Here is a 19,999-nt window from a genome sequence, read left to right on the forward strand (position 1 = left end):
ACGATAAAAATATATGAAAGGTGCGTCATACGTGTACGAGATCGTGCCATGGAATTTGCACGCGCTATTTAAACGAATGATTCATCGACGAGCGTAACTTCGATTTCTTCCGCGGCTGTTTGCACGCGTTACCTGCTCTGCGCATCAATGAAGTCTCAGCGCGTGGCGTTTTATATTTAACCTTTCGACGGTTGATTCGTACACGTTCCCGCATTCTTTCACGCGATATACATTTTTCAATGTACTCCTCTACGGTTTCGCCTCGCTCTCTTGCGTAACGCTATCGATAAAGGTGTTGGAACAAAGTGGAACGAGAGGAATTCAACGTTCCTCGATAAAAAGGGAAGACCTACGAGTTGGATTGTGAAAAATGCCTGCGAACTTTTTTAAGAGACAAAAAGAAAATGAAGAACAAAGAAAAAAAATTACGCGTCGATAACGACCTCAAATTTTTAATATTACATATACTCTGTAAAGAAACATATACTTAAAAGATTAAAATAAAAATCATCTTAAAACCATGACACTGAAATCCCTCCACCCAACATGTACCTAATTTTCAGACCACCCCGTAGATCTTGTGTGGGTTTACACAAAGGATATTTACAAAATGAAGTCAAACATCTGTGTCTCAAGCAAATCGTGAAATAATTCCAACGTACTCTCGCGAAGAATCCAAGCACGTTCATTTGCAAAGGGCGTGTACCTCAAAGAAACAAAAGTTCCTCCGTGAAAGACCGTTTATACAATGGACAAGAAAGCTTAAACAAACCCTGTCATACCGCAAACCAGTGTACATACCCAACGACTTCGCACGTTCGAACCCTTCGCGTTTAACGTGACGCCGGAAGGGTTCCTGGTCCTCAGCCACTCACAGGAAACGAAGGAAGAGGGAGTTGGGGCTAAACGAATGGTGGCAATGTTAAGTCGACCCTCCAAGGGTAATTAAAACAGTCGGAGCTCTGCATGGCCAAAGTTTTCCCCCTTGGTCTTGAGAACCATGCACGCGTTGCACTGTGCTGGATATCTGTACCGGAAAGCAGCCTTCTGGGCAAATCCATTTCTGGTTAATGGCACCCACCTCTCGATTAAATGTATTTGCTTAAGTGAGTTTCTTTCGTTTTCTTTCAAGATGCTGAAGCTTCCTTTTTTAATATGTGAAGGGTTGTCTGATATAGACGGAGACCTAGGACATATTTGTATTCCTAGAGGCTCGTGATAAATTGATTAATATGGTTGGAAAATTGCTCTTTGCTCTAGTCTTAGTTAGTAAATAAGAGAAAGCTAAATGGCCTCCAAAGTGATCGCGGAGCTACTCTTTTGAAATATTGAGACGTTCACACTCTGTTAATTGGATCCTGAAGCGATTACCATCGACTTTACCGAGCCACGTTTCCCTCCCAAAATAGTGCAGTAAGTTCTAACAGCGACTGAAGGTTAATCCTCTGGCTGGCCGTCGACTACAATTGACAGTACTCGCTTAAGCCTTGACTACAATCGGCTTCTGATACCTTGGAGCAGCTGTGTGTACCTACTTGGCGAATGCTTCCCTTCTCGCACGTGATATTACGCAAAAGGCAGTTTGCGAAAAGTTTGTAATGCATACGCGATAACGAATGTACAATAACACCCTTCAACAATTAGTCATCGCAAGCTGAAGAGCCAACAGTGTTCCTTTGGCGAAACATTTCGAGACAGCTGCGGGCAAAGTTTATCTGTGGTCATCTGCCTGTGCAGACTCTGGAATTTCGGCTTGTTAGGAATATTGGCAACACTTATATATGAGACCACTGGAGCATTGTTGGCTTCAAGAATGCGTGATCATGCGAAGAACGTGAGCAGGTGAAATGTTAGCAGCTGTTATTGGGACGACTATACGTACTAAGATAAACTGTAGGGCGTGATTGTTCGCAAAAAGAGAAACAGATGTCCACAAATGGGAGTTATTCAGAATATTATAGGCACAATGTGGAAGGAACTCAAAATCTGATGATTGTACCTTTCCTGAAGGTTTAAAGTCGTCTGAATCATTTCAAAGACCTCGAAAATGCGTTGCTAGGCACGCGGAGGATACTTTGAGTATTACAATCAATTGTGTCTAGGTAATTGTCAAATTATGGCCCATCTCTGTACGCATTGTGTCGTTCAAGGATGCCCCAAATGAGTTGTCTTTTTGGTATTGTGAGATATGCATATGTTTCTTTGTGAGAAATCACTTCCTGTACGTTACTCTAGTATTGTTAGTACATTCTTTGTAATACTGATACTTTCTCAAATTATTGATGAAATTGTTTGAGATGCTAGAAAACCACTTTTGTAGTAGATCTGTACAATGGTGTATAGAAACTATGAAGAGATGAATCCTATAGAGTTTGTCACAAAAGTATATTTTAAAAAAGAAGAAGTTATTCTAAAAGGGTACTAAAAGGTACCCATACAAACCAGTGATAGTCGACCCACTTTTTTTGAGTTTAATATCAACTGTTTGAGACACCCTGTACATTTGTACATAATATTTACTGAATGACTGACGTGACTAGATAGTTCTATGTTCAGCCATAGATATCTCGAGTTGTAAGAACTTTTCTAATAGCAGTGAATTGATAAAGAAAGAGTCACAGTAGAGTGGCAGAATAGAATAGTAAAGTGGAGCAAGAGTAGAGTACAGAAGTAGCAAAGTAGAGTAGCAGTGACTACAGTATCTGTAGAACACCGTCCAACAAAGTAGAGTACCTTTAAAACAGTGTATAATAAAATAGCATAAAATATTCCCAGAACAGAATACAATAGGATAAAGTAGTACTTCGTTAATTAACAAGAATAAGTAGAGTACAGTAGACCACTATTGTTGTACACATTTGAATCGTCAAATTAAGAGTCTCTCGTCACGGTACGAGAATATCAATGTTTCAATTAACACGTATTACACCTAATTCATCAAAGCAATCGAGCAGTGGGCGTCAAAAATGCTAATGTTCTCGCGCGCCCAGCAAGGCCGAGGACGTGTTGTATAATTGGAAAACAGCCAAGTGCCTTAATGCTACCGAAAATTCTTTTATTAAAGAGAAAACAGAGCGCTCGTCTGGCTATTCTCCAGAACCTATGAATCGTTAAAGGAAAAGGAGCCCAAGCATTTAAATGATGCAGCAAAGTATTCGCGGTGTCTCGCGAAGCTTTTTCTCGGTCGAGGCACAACGGACGATGACTCCGAGACTTTTAAGGTTTCCTTTTAATAGGACGAAAACCTTTCTATCGACATTTCAACTCACGTGCTATCTAATACGTATTAAAATCAACTGCTGGTTATATGTTCGCGAATATTGAGTCAATGACTCTCCTTTACTTCTGGATCGTATTATATTGGAAACATTACACTGAAGATTACATTTCAGTTATATTCTACTGAAGTGTAAATACAAAAAAAGTTACGAAATTACTGAAATATTTTAGAAGAGACAAAGTTATTTGATAGGCTTGAATATACATTTACTCTAATTATAATATAGATACGAAACGAAACGCACTTCTTTTCACAAGTGCCAGCAATGACCCTACTTTTCCATGATCACCCATAACTTGAACAACCTCTGTTCTACAATGTAAATCTTCAAGGTTCATAGTTTTCATAGAAACGTCAAGCAAGACATAGACTACGATGCAGCCTTCAGACTCTGCTATGCTATAACTACCTACATGACTCGATTTCTAACACCACAGTGTAACCACATAGCCAAGAGTCAAACGATAAAATATCCTCGATCGCTGTCCTCTCTTGACCATCCGACCAATAAATCAATCCTCGTCGAGTAGTTTCCCAGGGTTCTGCAATAATTGCATGGATAGAGTGACTCAAAGTGGATCATGCTACCATCGACCCTGCCGCCACAAACAGTTCCTCGTTTCTTCAAAGGGACCGATGAAGAGGTTGCAGCCAGAGTCGTTCAGAAGATGACTGTGCAAACAAACGGGAGCAAAGGAAGTCAGCTGTGTGAACCGCTGCCCTACTCGAGTTACCGATTAGTCATTAATTCAACAACAAGCGTTGAGGTTTGTTAGCTTTCGAATCGTTGGACTATAGAGTTACAGAGCGTCACGCGCGAACGGAGCCGCGTGGATGGCAATTTTTCCCGTGTCCCTCGTTAATTTACAGCATCACGCTGAGAGCGTAGCGATCCTGCTGAATCCGCGTTTGTTCAAGCCTGTCCAACTTATCTCCCCTTTCGGGAAATTCATTTCCGTGCAGTCTTCTTATTACCTCCGCCATCTTCGTGTGCAAACACGGAAGATGAATGTCCCACAGACGAGATTACACCGATTCGCTGTGCGATTTCCATTCTCCTTCACGCGGTAGGTGGTATGAGCTGACTACATGATTCATCCGGGGAAAAACGAGTCGAAAGTGTGGAATAATATTTTCTTGGATCAGCTTTCTGTTTGTAGGGAAATCTGCTCTGAAAATATGCCACGCAGCGATAGTGGGTTAGATGTTAAATGAAGAATGACGAAGATGAGTGATGAAGAAAGTACATGTGACTAATTTTCGTGGGTAAATATATCTGCAATTTTTTTTTGTGAAGTTGGCATTCAGGACTAACGATTGAGAAGTATAGAAAAGTAGAACTTCGATTGGATACCTATTCAATGGGTATATATTGAGATTGCTTGCGATAGAATTGAATTTATTGCTTTACCTATACGACAAGTGACACACAGGTAATGCACGAATGAACATATACTCTCCAGGATATACAATGTTTCCCAAATCAGTGTAATGACGTTCAGGATTGGGCAATTACACTGAATAGAGGTAAGAGAAGTTGCTACCACGTTCTCGAGTATAATATTTATGACTGTCATTTGAGTAGGTGTACTCAAAGGAAGCGGGATAAAACATGGGTTTTATCAGGTTTCTTACAACAGCCAAAAAATAAAAAACCTTGAATTTTTATTATGAATATCACTCATCCTTAATTGTTATCTCATCTTTCTCAGTAATTAGGAAGGGTTGTGTTGGCAATATGAATTCATACCAATGTGAGGGACACTGTACCCTTTCAAGTTCTATAAAATTAATTTTCCTTAAAACTATTGCTCTTAAAGGACAAACTTGTTGCATATTCCAGTTACGGCGAATGGTAATGAAATAGATATCCAAGAAAAACAATTTGAAACTCGTAAAACCATTTTCCTCTGTGCTGAAGGCTCGTTGAAATCGTTCGACTGCAACCTTCGTTTCCATCGTATGCTTATTCGCAGACAAATGACCGTCGATACGCGGTATGCATACGAGGCGAGAATAGATCGATACGTCTCCAGTGTAAACACAATGCCACGTTTAGAATCGGCTAGTGACACGTGTCCCGGCAGGATAAACACACCTACGCGCCTCGTAGAGATAAATATAATTTCCCTCCGCGGTCAGCCCCGCTCTTGCCATCGTATTCAGACAAAATTACATCCACCCTTGGTACGGATTAGGTGGGCCACGAAAATTATGCAAATTCGAGGCTTTGAATGGCGCCTGGATCAACGCCATCCTTTCGACGTTATTCTCTGGAGGCAAAGGTTCTTATCTATGTATGTACCTATGTATGTATTGGTCCGTGTAATTTAGCTGATTATTCCGCTTTCAATTCTGATAAGCTTTTAGAGAATGATAACACTGAAATTCTCGTTATTACGTTCAAAAGGTTCTACACATATTGAAACTCAGTAATTTTCAAAACAGGAACAATGGGTAATCCTGTACTCTTGAGGCTTCAATTAATAAATCGTGAAAGTAATATCGCAACTGTGATTACCAATTACGTTTGCCTTTGTAATAGTTATATTAAGAGGATATTTTGAAATGAGCTACGATAGCTATTCATATCTCTAATGCTATTGAGCGTCTACATCTGGTGGTTGACAGTTCTCAACAGGACCTTGAATGCGAGTATTCTGCAGAGGCAAGTTATGTTCTGGGAAGGACACTCTGGTACTACGATATTGCTATGAATATTATCGTTTCCCGCGACTTTAGTACCCTTGTCATCGCATTATATGACGCTGATGCCAATATCATTATGAGCCCGCAATTGTTGCACACTACTATATACTCTGCAGCCTTGAAGATCTTGGCCCGAGATTACTGAATCTGTCTGTTCGAGGGTTTATTTATTTGCACTTCTGCTTCACCTATTTATTTGTTCAAGCAATCAGAATCCACTGTATTTAAATCTGCACGAATCGGTATCTCGTAAATAGAACAGTATAATTTCAGAATATGCATATTTAACTTTCATAGGGGTCACAAGGGCGTCGAACTTGATAAATAAATCACCTTCGAGAAGCATTAATACCTTCTACTAACAGCACTGAACAATAAATATATTATTGAATCATAAAACGTTCTTGTTTTTCCCAACATACATTTGCATAATTGAGAGAACGGGAAATACGTATAGAAACAGTCTCCTCGTCAATCTGTCGACATTTCGTAAATGTGCATTTTTCAGACTCAAATCATTCATGAGGGAAAACACTAGGCGCGTCACTTCGACTGTCGTCATTTAATGAGAAGCCAAAAATAAATTCACAACTGTTCCAATCACGAATCCAAGCACACACGCGTTGCATACGCACCTATCTCTACCGAACACGCATCGAACGATCATGTTCCCTTCCGTAACATCGTGCACATCTATCCCCCAGGTTTCCATGGCCCCTCCGCGCGTCCTCGTCAATAAAATTGATCGAAACGCTCGTATCAGTTTCGCGACGCACGCGATTCTGGCGCGCGGCCAACGATATTTCTTTTTTCCGTCGCGGTCGAAAAGGAAACCGTAACCCAGATACACGAGCACGAGACAGGAAAGAAGCGTGGAAAAGGCACACTCTTCCCTCGTTATAAGATCATCGCTGGTAGGCTTGAAATTATTCAGAGGGAAAAAGCTCCACTCGCGTGCAGTGTCAATCACAGATATCAAAATACATAACTTTGATGAAATTAAAGTCTATCATGAGTAAATTGTGGGTCTTTATGCATTTATGGGAAATTGCAGCATGCAAAAGGTACAGGCTTCATATGATATGCAAAAATGATATGCGAGAATGAACACGTTGACTGCCGTCATTCTTATATGGATAATAACTATTTCATCGTTACGAGTAACAACGTACACAAATATGAATGGTATTAACAAAAAATAACAGAAGCAGTTAATTAGAAGAAGAAGATTGTAAAACAAATACAAAAATGAATTAACAATAATTCTTTTTTCGAATTGGAGTCACTGCCAAAATGATGGAAATTTTAGCGAACTTAGAATAGCAATCAATGTGTTAAATAAATGTCATGATAGTTGCAGAATAAAACAAATCTACTTGTGCTTATAAAAATAAGACTCTGCAAAATACCCACAATTGGATCACGAGCATGAGTTGATCCAAAGAATGTCTCCTTCACTGCAAACTCGTTACTATCAAGAGTCTATATCAAAGAAACGCTGTATCCACGCCATTTAAAATAAACTCGGTCTTCCCTTTGTTCCTCACCCCCTGCTCTTACTTTTTCCTTGATCCACGCTTTGGCAAGCGGATCCTCTCTCCAGCTAGCTCTGCCTACGTTACAAGCCGTCAATTAATTGTCGTCAACGTTTAAGTGGACGTTCGAAGCGACAGTGACCCCGGTTATGTGTACCCTCGCTATTCGTGCAATCGTTGACGTCAAGCTGCGATTAAAGTTTGACCTGGTAAACAACTGCTTCGACAAGATCGCCAGGTACGTCGTTCCTGCTGATAAGCTAACTGGCTGGAAAGAGATACGAGGCTTGGCTGAACCAAGGATTGCTCCTGACACGTTTATTACGATGACTGACAGAAACTGTGACGTTGGATCTGACGATGTTTGCAGAGTGACGAGCTGTTAATAATTACAATGACTCGAGAGGCTGGTACTGATACGGTACGGTCCGAGGAAAGATCGTGAAATCGGTGGCAATTGAGTCAGTGAAAAAAGAAGTATGTATGTATCGAGACATGAATTCTGCTTCAAGTGAAAGAAAGTTTCAAAGAATTACTGGTTACTGTATGAACATTTGGGTTCGAACCTATCACTATTTTCAGCAATACTAAATATCTGAGATTAAGAAAGTAGCGAAGAAAGACGCTATCCTCCACAGAATGTCTATTTTTGTTCGAGCTGTGATGAAAAACGCTGTTTTTTTATTTTGCAAGAAATAAATTCTACCGCCCACGCGTGTACAATAACCTATTTCATATAAATAAACCGAACAAAAAGCACGACTACCGCTTCCGAAATATTTGTATTCTGCAGCGGTAGTCCCGCAACTCGACACCGACAGTAATTCATGCAAACTCGGTTCGTGCAGGCGAACATCGAACCTTAAAACACACGATCGACACACTTTTTCTTGTCAGACGATTTACGAGTACTGGATGACTCGAGCATCACGCATGACTATTGATTCACGCGACTCGTGGCGAGGCAAAAAAATTGCTGTACTCCTTTGCAACGATCGTCGCGCGTGTTTCTATTCCCTGCGGATCATTTTTTTTTTCTTCGTCGCTCATTCTGTCGACGATCCATTAACCTAAAAATTCCTCGAACCACAGAGTCGAATAAGTGATATCATTAAAGGGTGCTTGGCATACGTAACAATTGGTTATATAATTTTCACAAATACTAACGAATTCCTCTGTCGATAAATTCGTCGAGTGCTTTTGAATAAAAAGAACCAAGAAGTGCTCGATTGAAGATTTTGGTTAGTAATTAGTGTTGTTTTCCAATAGAGACGCTCAGAGCGATTTAAGCCCTGTCCACATGACCTAACGAGAACTAAGTGGGGAGTACTTCACCTCCAGAATCGATTATAAGTTATTTCAGTGGTTGAAATTTTAACTGTCTCTTTATGAGAGGATGATTAATTTGTAAGATATAATTTTTGTTCTTTTCTGCAAGAAATGATATTTCTCTTTGTGAAATGATAACTCGAAGTAGAATGCATTCAATTAAGTGGGAAAAAGAGCAATATCCAGATAAACAGATGTCTCGCCATTCCTACGATTCCACGAAGTCTGATTCATTTATTTGGGGAATATTGAAGTCCACTATTTGCTTTGTTGAGAATCCATCGTAATTGGACCTTGCTGGCTTCGCGTGCCTCCCAATTACGTAGAAACGATGTATGTTTTATTAGCTTAAAAATTGCCCAGGAATACAATTTAAATGTTGAAGACGATATAATCGATTGGATAATCAGAGGGTAAATCAAGCGGCTAGAGTAAACAGCATTGAATGATCGAAATGGTCTCCTATTTGCGTAAGCTCCATTTGTATCCTGATTCTATCTCTATAAATAAATCACCCTGACTCCGTTTGTTCATACAATCTTCGATTCGTGACGTCAGAGGCATCATGGGACGATATTTTAGCGTTGGAATGCAAAAGAACTACCCGATGCCTTTGTGAACGACGAAATTGCAACATCATACTGATGGATTCGAAACGAACATTAGTTCATCCATATACAAAGACTGCATACAAAAGAATTATTACTGAACTCAGATGTATTACGTCACGTCTACAAGTATAGACATAAAAACTATAAGAGGGAGAGGAATTACGCTACTGGGCGTGGCCTAGAGTGGCCACCTGATTTGGCTCAAACTATAGTCATTCACAAGTCCACGCATTTTGAATCACCATATACCGAAATGTTTAAATATCAGCCGAAATTGTAACTACTGCTCATACATTTCTAGTAATTCACGAGGTCACGTACTATTCTTGGAAACGAAGCAGTGGCGTCAAAGCGAGCCGTATCGTCCTGCTAATTTGCAAGGTACAGCAAAGGTCTGTTTTTTGCAATTCGAATGGTGGTCGGCCATACGATGCAGCCAGTGGTCACTGATATCGCGCGAGGTCGGAAAAACAGGTTCGAAAGATTAGGATCGTTTTCCCTGGCCAGCAAAACAACGGCACAGTTAACAAATGCGACTAAAAGACGAGCGCATCCAGCTGGCCGCTCGAATTTGAATACCAAAAAGGTAAGCGACGACATAAACAAATGCAAAGCTCCAGAAGCTTCCTGTTATTTGCACGCAGGAACGTCCGCGGTCTGGAAAAGTCACGGACAACGCGGCCATGATTCAGAACGCGATAAGTTCGATTTCACGTGACACTTCGCCTAACGGTTACACTGTGACCTCGATTAGCGATAAAAATCAGTGCTGTATTTCGAAGAAAACCTTCACTTTTTGAAACACCCATATATTTACGAATTTTATATGAAAAAGAAATCTACATCGAGCATTATAGTAAACTTAAAATATAATTGAAGTGAATTCCAGCTATTCTGCGATCTAGTAACTCCTCCTGCAGTGCTGCCAACGACAGTTTCCATTAAATAAGTCTCCAGCGCGTAAGAAGCTGTGTGTATAACCTAAAACTACGGCTTCTGCTTGCACGGAAGACATAACCTCATTATTTCGTCGTTCCCTAGAACTCCCGAGTTTCATTAATCGAACGACAGTTAAATTACGGAACGAAAACAACTTCCGTGGCGGAGGCTGGTTCGTGATCGGTCCAGCTCCACCAGTGCTTAACCACCTAGAAATAAATTTGGTCAGCCGGCCAACTTTAGAGCGCCACCGTACTCTCTTATTTTACACCGTTTCTACGCGCCTTGATACGCTCGACGATTTATTTGCGAAGCGCCTTTTGGCTCCTTTTCAATTACCAATCGCAGAGATCGCTCGGGTAATCGATGGCGCTGGCATCGCTCCGTGTTCCCGCGCACGAATAATCGCTCAATCGAATCGCAGTTTACATTGGGCTAGATGCTTATTCAAACCGATTTCACGACTCGACTGTTGCTTTCTATCGACAGCCACTTTCGATGGGAATTCATGCGAAGATAATTTTCGTTTAGATCGATGCATTTTAAAATTGACGAAAAGAGATTAGATACAGTCGCGCTTCTGATCACGTTGCAATTTTTGTATGATTTCATATTTTGTTTTTGAGAATTTCCTGTGATAAGGAATGTGTTTAATATTGTAGCTCTTCTCGAAAATCTCAAGGAAATATGTTTTGGTCGACGTGAGAATTCGTCATAATTGTAGGTTCAACATTATTTGCTGTGTATACGTATCATGTTTCACAATATAGCGTGTTGTGGTATGCATAGCATCTAGAGAAGCATGTATTTACACTTCGAAAATGGCGCGTCGGCATTTTCGACGGTCGATTAATGTGGACACGGTTTACGTAAGACAACGTGAATTTCAATTTCTGGTGAGGTAAATAGCTTACTCGCATTCGGCACCATATCTTTTTTTGCTGATTATAAACAATTTTTAGTTTAATTAAAACACAAAATTGTTTACAACATTTAAAAACATTCATCTCTCGACTCATATTTATTATAACTTTTTATCTCCATTTTGCTCTGTATATTACATACCTACCCTTAACACATTCATTACCGTGATAGGTTTGAAAAAGCATCATATGACATTTTCTGCTTTTTCTGTTTCTATAAAAGGAAACCGTGAATTTCCACTTTTATAAATATGAAAAGCAGACTACATTTGTCCCTACGATTACGAGACAGAAAATTATTACCGTCACATATGTGGTATATAATGTACAAAAATATAAATTAGAACCTGTGCAGCACACATCGTCCATTCACTACAGCAGTGAAAATTAAAAAATCATGATTTTGCAGACAGTGGAATAATATCATTCAGTGTCAGTGTAAGAACCTTCCCTGGATAGTGGTGTATGCTTTAATTCCAATAGATTCAGGGGTCCCATTGTACTTCTCTCGTAATAGGTCAAGATTTTGTTTAAAAAAGAAACTCAAATTTTAATCAATTTGAACAGCTTTGGATTACATTGACTGTCGAGATAATAAATAGTGGAGCTGGATCATTGAATTTTAAATAGAACAATTCTGTTACAACATAAGCGTATGCTAAAGTTCTTGTCCATATTTCTGTGTCTCCAGATTGACAAAATTTTACTGTAAGCGTAATACTTTCTCTTTAATCTTATATGTTAATTAGTAAAGTCGAATAAAAAAAGTAATTTATGTATAAAAGTTCTGTTTTTAAAAATGATTTTAATCTGAAGACACAAAACTAGGTACAGACGCAGAAATATGAACAAGTACCCTATTATAATTCAAAACCAGCAAAATTTGGAGTTCTATCATTACACCAAACAAGCGATAGGTACACTACTCTACATAAGTATTTGGACACTTTCACGTTACTAGAAGTTCATGAAATACCCACACTTTCTTATTTACACTAACTGCTGTCAAATGTTACTCTCATCAATCTTTATAAACCTCATACAAGGTAATCAGTTCAACCAGAAACCTCAGACTATCAGCAGCATTTATTCTATAAGCTCTTACCATTGTAAGTGCTGCCAACACTCATTAAAGGGTTCCCACTTAAACTGACCACCCTGTACAATCATCCGAGATTATCTCTGTACTCAAAACAATATCACAGAATTCTACTTATCATATTTCACACACAGCAATAACGCAGAAGTGTTCAAATACTTATCCACATACGAGAGCAGTAGAGGGCGCGTAAAAATTTGAAACCCTCTTTTCCTACCGCCCCGTGTGCACGGCAGACGTAGTTGCAGACAGTGCGTTCAACCAACCGTAGATAATGTGCTAAGGTCCCATGCGCTCTTGGCCTGCTTTTGGTAGCCCTTCTTGTTCCTTTTGCCGGGTCTGCGCAGGCTGGAGAACCATCCTGCGGCTATGGCGACCGCGCTAACGTCCCGACGACTCTCCGTGTGAACGTTGCCACCGCGGACCTCGTCGAGCGCGTCCACCGACCTGCCGGTGAAAATCATTCTCCTCGCGGCGTCTCCGTTGCCAAACCGCGGAGACCTAGCGGAATTCGTCGCGCTCCGCCGTCCCCTTCGCCTCGTCCACACGCGGACACACGTATCTTCAGGAACGGCCCAGCCACACACCCTGACACCGCACGCTGCACAACACACGGAAGCTCTCGTGTCTCGAGGGTGACATTGACGTTCGATTCCCCCGCGGTCTGATCGGGACGAAACGATCGCTGGGGAGCTACTCGCGGCAGTTAGTAACCACACGCTCCGAGATCAAAGATCCCATCGGTTCAACGACCCCCGCGATTTCTTTCGATCGATCGATACTCCGGGACCACGTGAACGAAGCGACGAGACACTGGGGAAATATCGCGACGACGAGGATTTTGCTTTTTCGCACTTTTGAGAGACTGTCAAGGGGATGTTTTGTGTAGAATCTTTGGAGGAAACTTATTCTTCACTTAACACTGAGGAGATATCACTGTGATGCACTATGACAGTAGTTGTGGGGAGAAATTAAGTAACCTTTTTTCTTTTTTTTTTAAATTGTTTTGTTTTATTGTCGGATTGATTATGTTGATATCGCGTGATTTGTTAAGTTCGGTTCGAAAAGACGAAAAACAGTCCGCTTCGGACAGCGGCCGACGTGCGACTGAGGAGGTCGAGAGTAAACGGTCGCACTGGGAACCGCGCTGGCGCCTCGCTGTGGACGTGCCTCGAACTCAGCCACGCGTGTGCGGGCACAGACTCCTCGCGACTGGAATGACCTATGTCTTTTAAAAAAATTGGTATGCAAGCGTTAGCGTTTCTTCGTTTCGATTTCGAATTTTCGAAGTGTTATATGTGTCTATAGGGAAAAGTTACATAAATCGTATCACCTTGTCTCTTTTGATCCTTTAAATATCCGTAACTCGCTGAAAATAAAACACAATCTGGACATATTTCGTTTCTATTTTCTATCACTCATTTATTTCACATTTTTAGCACTAGATATCACTTATATTTTATTAGGACTAGAATTACCAAGGCTAACGCGTGTCTGCTTTTATCGAAGTGCTGAAACTACTGTTTTTTTTTTTTTTTTTTTTTTTTTTTTTTTTTTTTTTTTTTTTTTTTTTTTTTTTTTTTTTTTTTTTTTTTTTTAAATAATACATATAGTTACAATTTAGTATGTTCAAAATTTAGAGAAATATTTCATTTCGTTAGTTTTATTTAACACTAGCAAAAATAATTTGAAGAACAAAACTTGTATTAAGAATAATCGTATGGATCACTTGAACCCATCTGATAGTTCTAGTGTTAATGATAAAGAAATTTGCGAAGTACGATATAAGCAACAATAGTTGTTCTATATGACATTTGTCAGTTTCTAACAAATCATACGGTAGAATCACAATCTACGGTAAAGTTACAGTATTCCCTCGATATAAGATCGTTGATGTATTCCCTATGTCTTCATACGATTCAAAAGAATTTTACATGCTGTTATTCACATCTTTGATAAACCCAAACTGGGCTGCCAACGCATAAATTGACCTCAACAGCGTGTTCATCGCTAAACTCGTCACTGACTTGTAATCCTATAGTGAGGAAACATTATGTTCCCATCTAAATTCATACTACATCGCGACACTGATGACATGCAGAACTGCACTGACCTTTGAGACACTGAAAGAACGATAGCTCGCCCTTGAGACGGTAAATCGTAAGTTCGTTTAAAATTCATTCTGAATATGATTACAGAATCACGAAGAACGACGAACAGTGTCGATGATTCCCGAAATGAAGAACGACTAAAAGAAGTGTCAATCACCCATACCGACTAGGTTCGCAGGCTCTGAATCATCACATAATGGAGCTATGTATCTCATTTAATATGACTTAAGATTCTCATACGCGTGTTGGGTCTGCTGCGTATCGTCTAGAGTTCAATAAGTTCGTCGTTGAATTCCAGTTCTTTGTTCTTCCTATCTGGACATTTGCAGCGACTAGTTAATTACGTTTAATTGCATCCTCGTAGCCCCTGTTTGTCGCGTGAAGTCGTACCCACCTCGCGATACTTCTCTCTTGAGAACCCCACTTAATTTTTATCAACCGTAGAATTCGAGGGGAATAATTAATTTTTTACCAGAGATACGATTCTCTGCACCACTATGGAAATTATTTTAAATAGAATCGCGTGTTTTCGTGGTTGAACGAGGGGGTTCGTACTCGCGAAATAATTCACGAGTTGGGCAGGATAGCGAAGTAGGAGCGACGAAGAGATAAAACACAGAGCCACGTTGAACCGTGGCCTGTCGACGCCGTCGGCGACACTCGAGAGCGCCGCCAATTGATAAGCAGTCGGCGAAATTTCAACGTCCCTCGTTCTCGGAAGCATTCCCTTCACGATCTTCGCAAGTATGCGCCGCGATGCGCCCACTCGCTGCTAACACGCTCCGCCGACCGAATCGTGAAAGTACGCGAGTGTGTTGGGCATTGATCAATTGTTCGATTATGAGGTTACACTTGCATATGCACTACTATTAATTAAAAGTTTGGAATTGCTTTCTGAATGAAGGAAAATCGGGGTTGCCTTATTAAACACACAATTTGCATTTATTTTTCCATTTTACTGAAATAGAGAACGCTGACTATTATCGATAGCACTGAGTTAATTCTTTGGATTTCAGAGATTTACGATTTTCTTCTCATAGAGGCGACAGTCGAGTGCAAATGGTTGAAGTCAAAAATATTTTCCCAGTGATCCTAGATTTTTAGTCTGTAGTCTACATACACTAAATCGATCAGAATATTTGTTAATTATTCATTATTTTATCTACTTATAATAGTAAAATATAATTGATAATTTTCAACTTCTGATCAAGCTGGTACTATCTGCAAGTAAAATCAGTAGATAATACAAATAACGATTCAGAATCAAGCAAAATAAAATAAAATTTTAATTTTCGGGTCACCCTGTATATCTTCATACATTGGAAACCCAGCTAGCACAGAATATTGCAGGGTGTCAATTAACTTTTCGTCACAGAGTACAAAGAAGTCTGACGTGAAACAATTGAAATTGCTTTTTTCCAGGTTCTGAAGCATCAGAAAAAATTGCACGGTGCAATTTATAATTTCTCCTTCCGCTCGCTGGTACTTTGTAAAAAAGTCACGAGTAGGATCGGCTTGACCTCGCGCAAGAGGTAACGCAAACATGGCGCGATGTACAGGGTGATCCTTGTAACTGGGTCAGAATTACCTCCCTATAAATCCTACTTTGCCTAGCTCCTTAACTCAATATCTCGCGAGGCAAAAAATATATAACATTTCTTTTCCCTATAAAGTACACACTTTGTATCTCCTCTTCTATTCTTCAGCTTAACTGAAAGAAGCTGGCAAGATTTGGAAACGACCTCCTGGGACATCCCGTATAGAGGTCAGCAGACACACGAGTCGTAAGCATTCTGACCTGTGCCGAGGTCAGCTGATTGTCACACAGTTTTTCAATTAAACGTGGTACACGCGAAAGCTGAGCAGGAAATTAAACGGCGAACGAGATTGACGTGGACGAGACTTGCCAGGGATTTTACAATGCGAAAGCATCGAGTACCAGTGCAAACGCGTCTCTCGAAGCTCAGTTCGTTCGTAAATAACGAAGCAACACTGCTCTAATTCGGCCTGCGCTTTTAAGCGATCGATGCATATCGATCGAACCAGAGAGCGAGAACGAACATATTCGTTAAATACTGGAAGCACCACCTGCGGGATCTGTTCACCGCAAAAAAGAATAGGATTCTCCTCGCGAGAAACGATTGGGAAGGAGCCCTCGTTTCTGTTTGCTCCTCTTTCAAGAGGAAGTCGACGAGTCTTCACGAACGGCTATCGAAAATCGAACGAGGAAAGAAATTACGTGCACTCGATGCTGGCAAGACGAGCATGCGCGTTCCTCGAAATCCTCACTCGCGAATATGCCTCGAGGTACGAATGCACCTGCTGCAGCTGCACCAGTCAACCGAGCGATCCACAGAGCATGCGCACGTGCGTCGACAGTGGGACGGTTGCTCGAATCCACATGCAACTTGCTCCGATTTGTTTTGCTCTTTTCACGGTGGATGCTCGCTGGCAGATTTCTTTTCTGATATTTTTTAGCATCATGACGCTGAGTTTACGGAATAATACAAATAATTGAGACAATCCTTTCGGAGTAAACAGGGAAAGAATTTCATGAATTTTTTGCAAATGAATGTTGCAGTGAGGAATCTTGAATCGTCCTTGGACAGTGTTCTCTTTATAACAGATCTGAAATACTAGATAATGAAACAACGAATATTTCATACGGATATTACTTGTTTCAAATGGCAACTTCAAGAATACAATGAAATTCTAACGATAAAAAATGCTACATGCACTCTAAAAAATTAATAAACTAAGTTTCTTCTAGATCACCTGTGAAATGGTGATCACTCCCAAAAATGTTAATATTTATAAATATCCAATACTTAGGTTTCACTATTCAAAGATTAATTAAATTACTTATTTTAGAAAAAATAAACTTAAATAGATTTGATGTAAAACGTCGGAAGATCGCGTGGAATTCAACCTCTGTTAATACATTGACTACCTTGTCACCCATATCATTGTGACTAATACTAACATAGGTACACAATTATGGATAGTATTACCAAAAAATTATAACAGCTAATTAAACGAAAACAACACTGTAGAATCAATATAGAAATTAATTAAAAATAATATTTCTTCAAGTCACCTCCAAAGTGATGGATTTTTTAGCGAACTTATGCGTGCTACTTCACGTATTAAGAGTCTGCTAACCTGATTCACAATTAGTCATAAAACCCATTCTGATGCAGTGAAGTTTCTCATGGTGAAAACCAATAAAATGAAATATTTGCCAGTGAGTTTAATGCGGATGCGCCTAATGACTCGACGAGTTCAGGTAGCGTGCAAGAACACGGTGCGCGGACGTAGCATGGGGCGATGAAAATTCGCTCGGTATCGCAATGAATCTCGGTCCTTTCAGTTCCAGAGCAGCCCATATGGCAAAGGAAGATTTACGTTCGCCGTGACCACACATTCGAGCAACGTTTCGACGCGCGTATCGTCGGAGAAACGTCGCTCGCACGCGTTCGAAAATTGCAGCGGAACGCGCTGGTCGGTGCCACGACGCGTACGATGACTCACGTTCGTCCATTGACGAAGCAGAGGCTACCGGTTAATGCATTGATACGGCCAACTTCCTCCGTGGCCACTGGCCATCGTCGTTCAGCGATTTATTTTTTCAATCGCTGCACTAATGGCCAATCGCGAGAAGGGGATCGCCGACGAACGATGCGGGACGTTAATGAAAGCGTACGAAAGAAGTTAAGAAAAAAAAGGGATGCAGAATTGTGATTTGTTTCATCTGTTCAATGGTACGAACTTTGGAATTCCCTCGTGGATTAAAATGAGAATTCTCTTAATTAGAAATTCATATTATGGAAAAAGAAGTTGGAAGTTGGTAATGTTAATGAATCAGTCTCTGAGGATGAGGGATAGTAATTAAGTACATATTAGGGGGCGGAATTTCGTATATCAGAGTATAATTGCTACTTTCTAGGGGCGTATAATATCAAGGGAAAGCTTTCGAAACTCTCTCGAACGCGTCCAGGAGAAAACTGAAAGAATTCAGCGAAACGCGTGGAAGATAGCGCGGGTGAAAAGACTGCTTTTTCCGTCGCGGATTCGTCGCGACCACTGAACTCGCGGCAACTGCTCTGAGGCCCACTGACCCGGTTCTCATTGTGGTTTCCATATTTTCTAAACCTATCCTGCGCATCACTGAACTTTTACACGGTCTCTGCGTGAATATAAAAACAATTGCTCTGATTCTAGAGATCGACAAGCTTAATTTAAACCCTAGTGCCACGTTTGCATTAGGCAACCTTTGGTGGCACAATCGAGTCGATCAACTTAAAGTCGATCACAATTGTCGTTTCAGCTTGGTTGAAATTAGGTTTACATGGACAACTTTGATCAACTTTGATCAACTTCAGGTTGATCAACTCGGTTATCCAACCAAAAGTTTCTTAATGTAAACGTAGAATAAGTATTGAGATGGAGTCTGGCAGGCTTCGCATGATAAATTTCTTATTATTCTCTTCATTTGTCTACTTAACAAAATACTTTATAATAAAAATGGTAATATATCGCTCATATGCTGCAATAATGATATAATTAAAAACATAATCGTTTTTAAAAGTATAGCTGGCTTTAGATGAGCGATATGTTGCGCAAAATCCTGTCGATTTTTATCTTTTCACTTGAAAGTAGGGAAAATAGACGTAGGTACAATTTTGCGGCGAAAAGACACTCGCCTGAAGTTGGTCTAAAAAGTGACTCATTTTTCGAAAAATTATAATTGTTTAGTTATGTCACTGTTGCAGCAAATAAACATGTAATATGTTGTATCTTGACTCTGTATTTATAATAACGAATGTCATATTAATTTTATAAATATTCAATATGCCTAGAATTTTAATGGGAGTCTCGTTCTTATCCTAAACCTAGATGAACATAGTTAAAAAAAAAAAAAAAAAAATTAAACAGGCTAACCAATACCTATTACGAGTCACAGAAAAATTTATCTCTAGTCGCCATCTGAAGATCATTTCAACCGAGAACGAGAGCACGAATCCAGAAAGTTGTCAGAAGCAAGTTCTCGTAGCTTCGCACGAAATCGTAAACAACCTTATCTTAAGCGAGATTCACCTTTCGAGTTCGTCGTCGTTTACCGCGACACAACCAGATAATGGAGCAGCACGAGGCGATCCATCCTCGCCCGTTAGTTCGACGAGTGCTTGACGTCATCGATGTCGAGGGTCAGGACCCACGTGGATCTGACGACAGTCTACTAAATCGATTAAATCCATTTAAGAAGAGACGAGCGCGCGAGGCCCTCCAGGGAAATTCGCTGAGCGCCAGTTCGACCGTCGAACCGTATTTTTCTCCACTTCTGCGAATCACGTCCACGGTGCCCCTCGCGACAGACAGGAAACGCTCGAATCGCGCCGCCGATGGTCTGCTAAGAGACGAATGGAGATCGAAAGGCCAAGAGAAACGCGATTGCGATTGATG

General features: G+C 40.4%; 1 protein-coding gene across 3 annotated transcripts in view; it reads right to left on the minus strand.

Moving 5' to 3' along the window:
* Positions 1-19,999, minus strand: part of Step (cytohesin steppke) — a 63,429-nt gene that overhangs the window by 31,625 nt on the left and 11,805 nt on the right. Inside the window, exon 1 of one of the 3 annotated variants that reach the window (XM_076388181.1) lies at positions 12,692-13,478. The exons of 1 other annotated variant lie outside the window; for it this stretch is intronic. In XM_076388181.1, coding sequence (XP_076244296.1) covers positions 12,692-12,889 — 198 coding nt within the window. In that variant the 5' untranslated portion in view covers positions 12,890-13,478. Of the gene's footprint in view, positions 1-801; positions 923-12,691; positions 13,479-19,999 lie in introns of those variants that run through there. One more of the 3 variants, XM_076388198.1, reaches the window with a different exon arrangement.

Source organism: Calliopsis andreniformis, chromosome 2 (genome assembly GCF_051401765.1).
Source record: "Calliopsis andreniformis isolate RMS-2024a chromosome 2, iyCalAndr_principal, whole genome shotgun sequence".
In the NCBI taxonomy this organism is placed as follows: Eukaryota; Metazoa; Arthropoda; class Insecta; order Hymenoptera; family Andrenidae; genus Calliopsis; species Calliopsis andreniformis.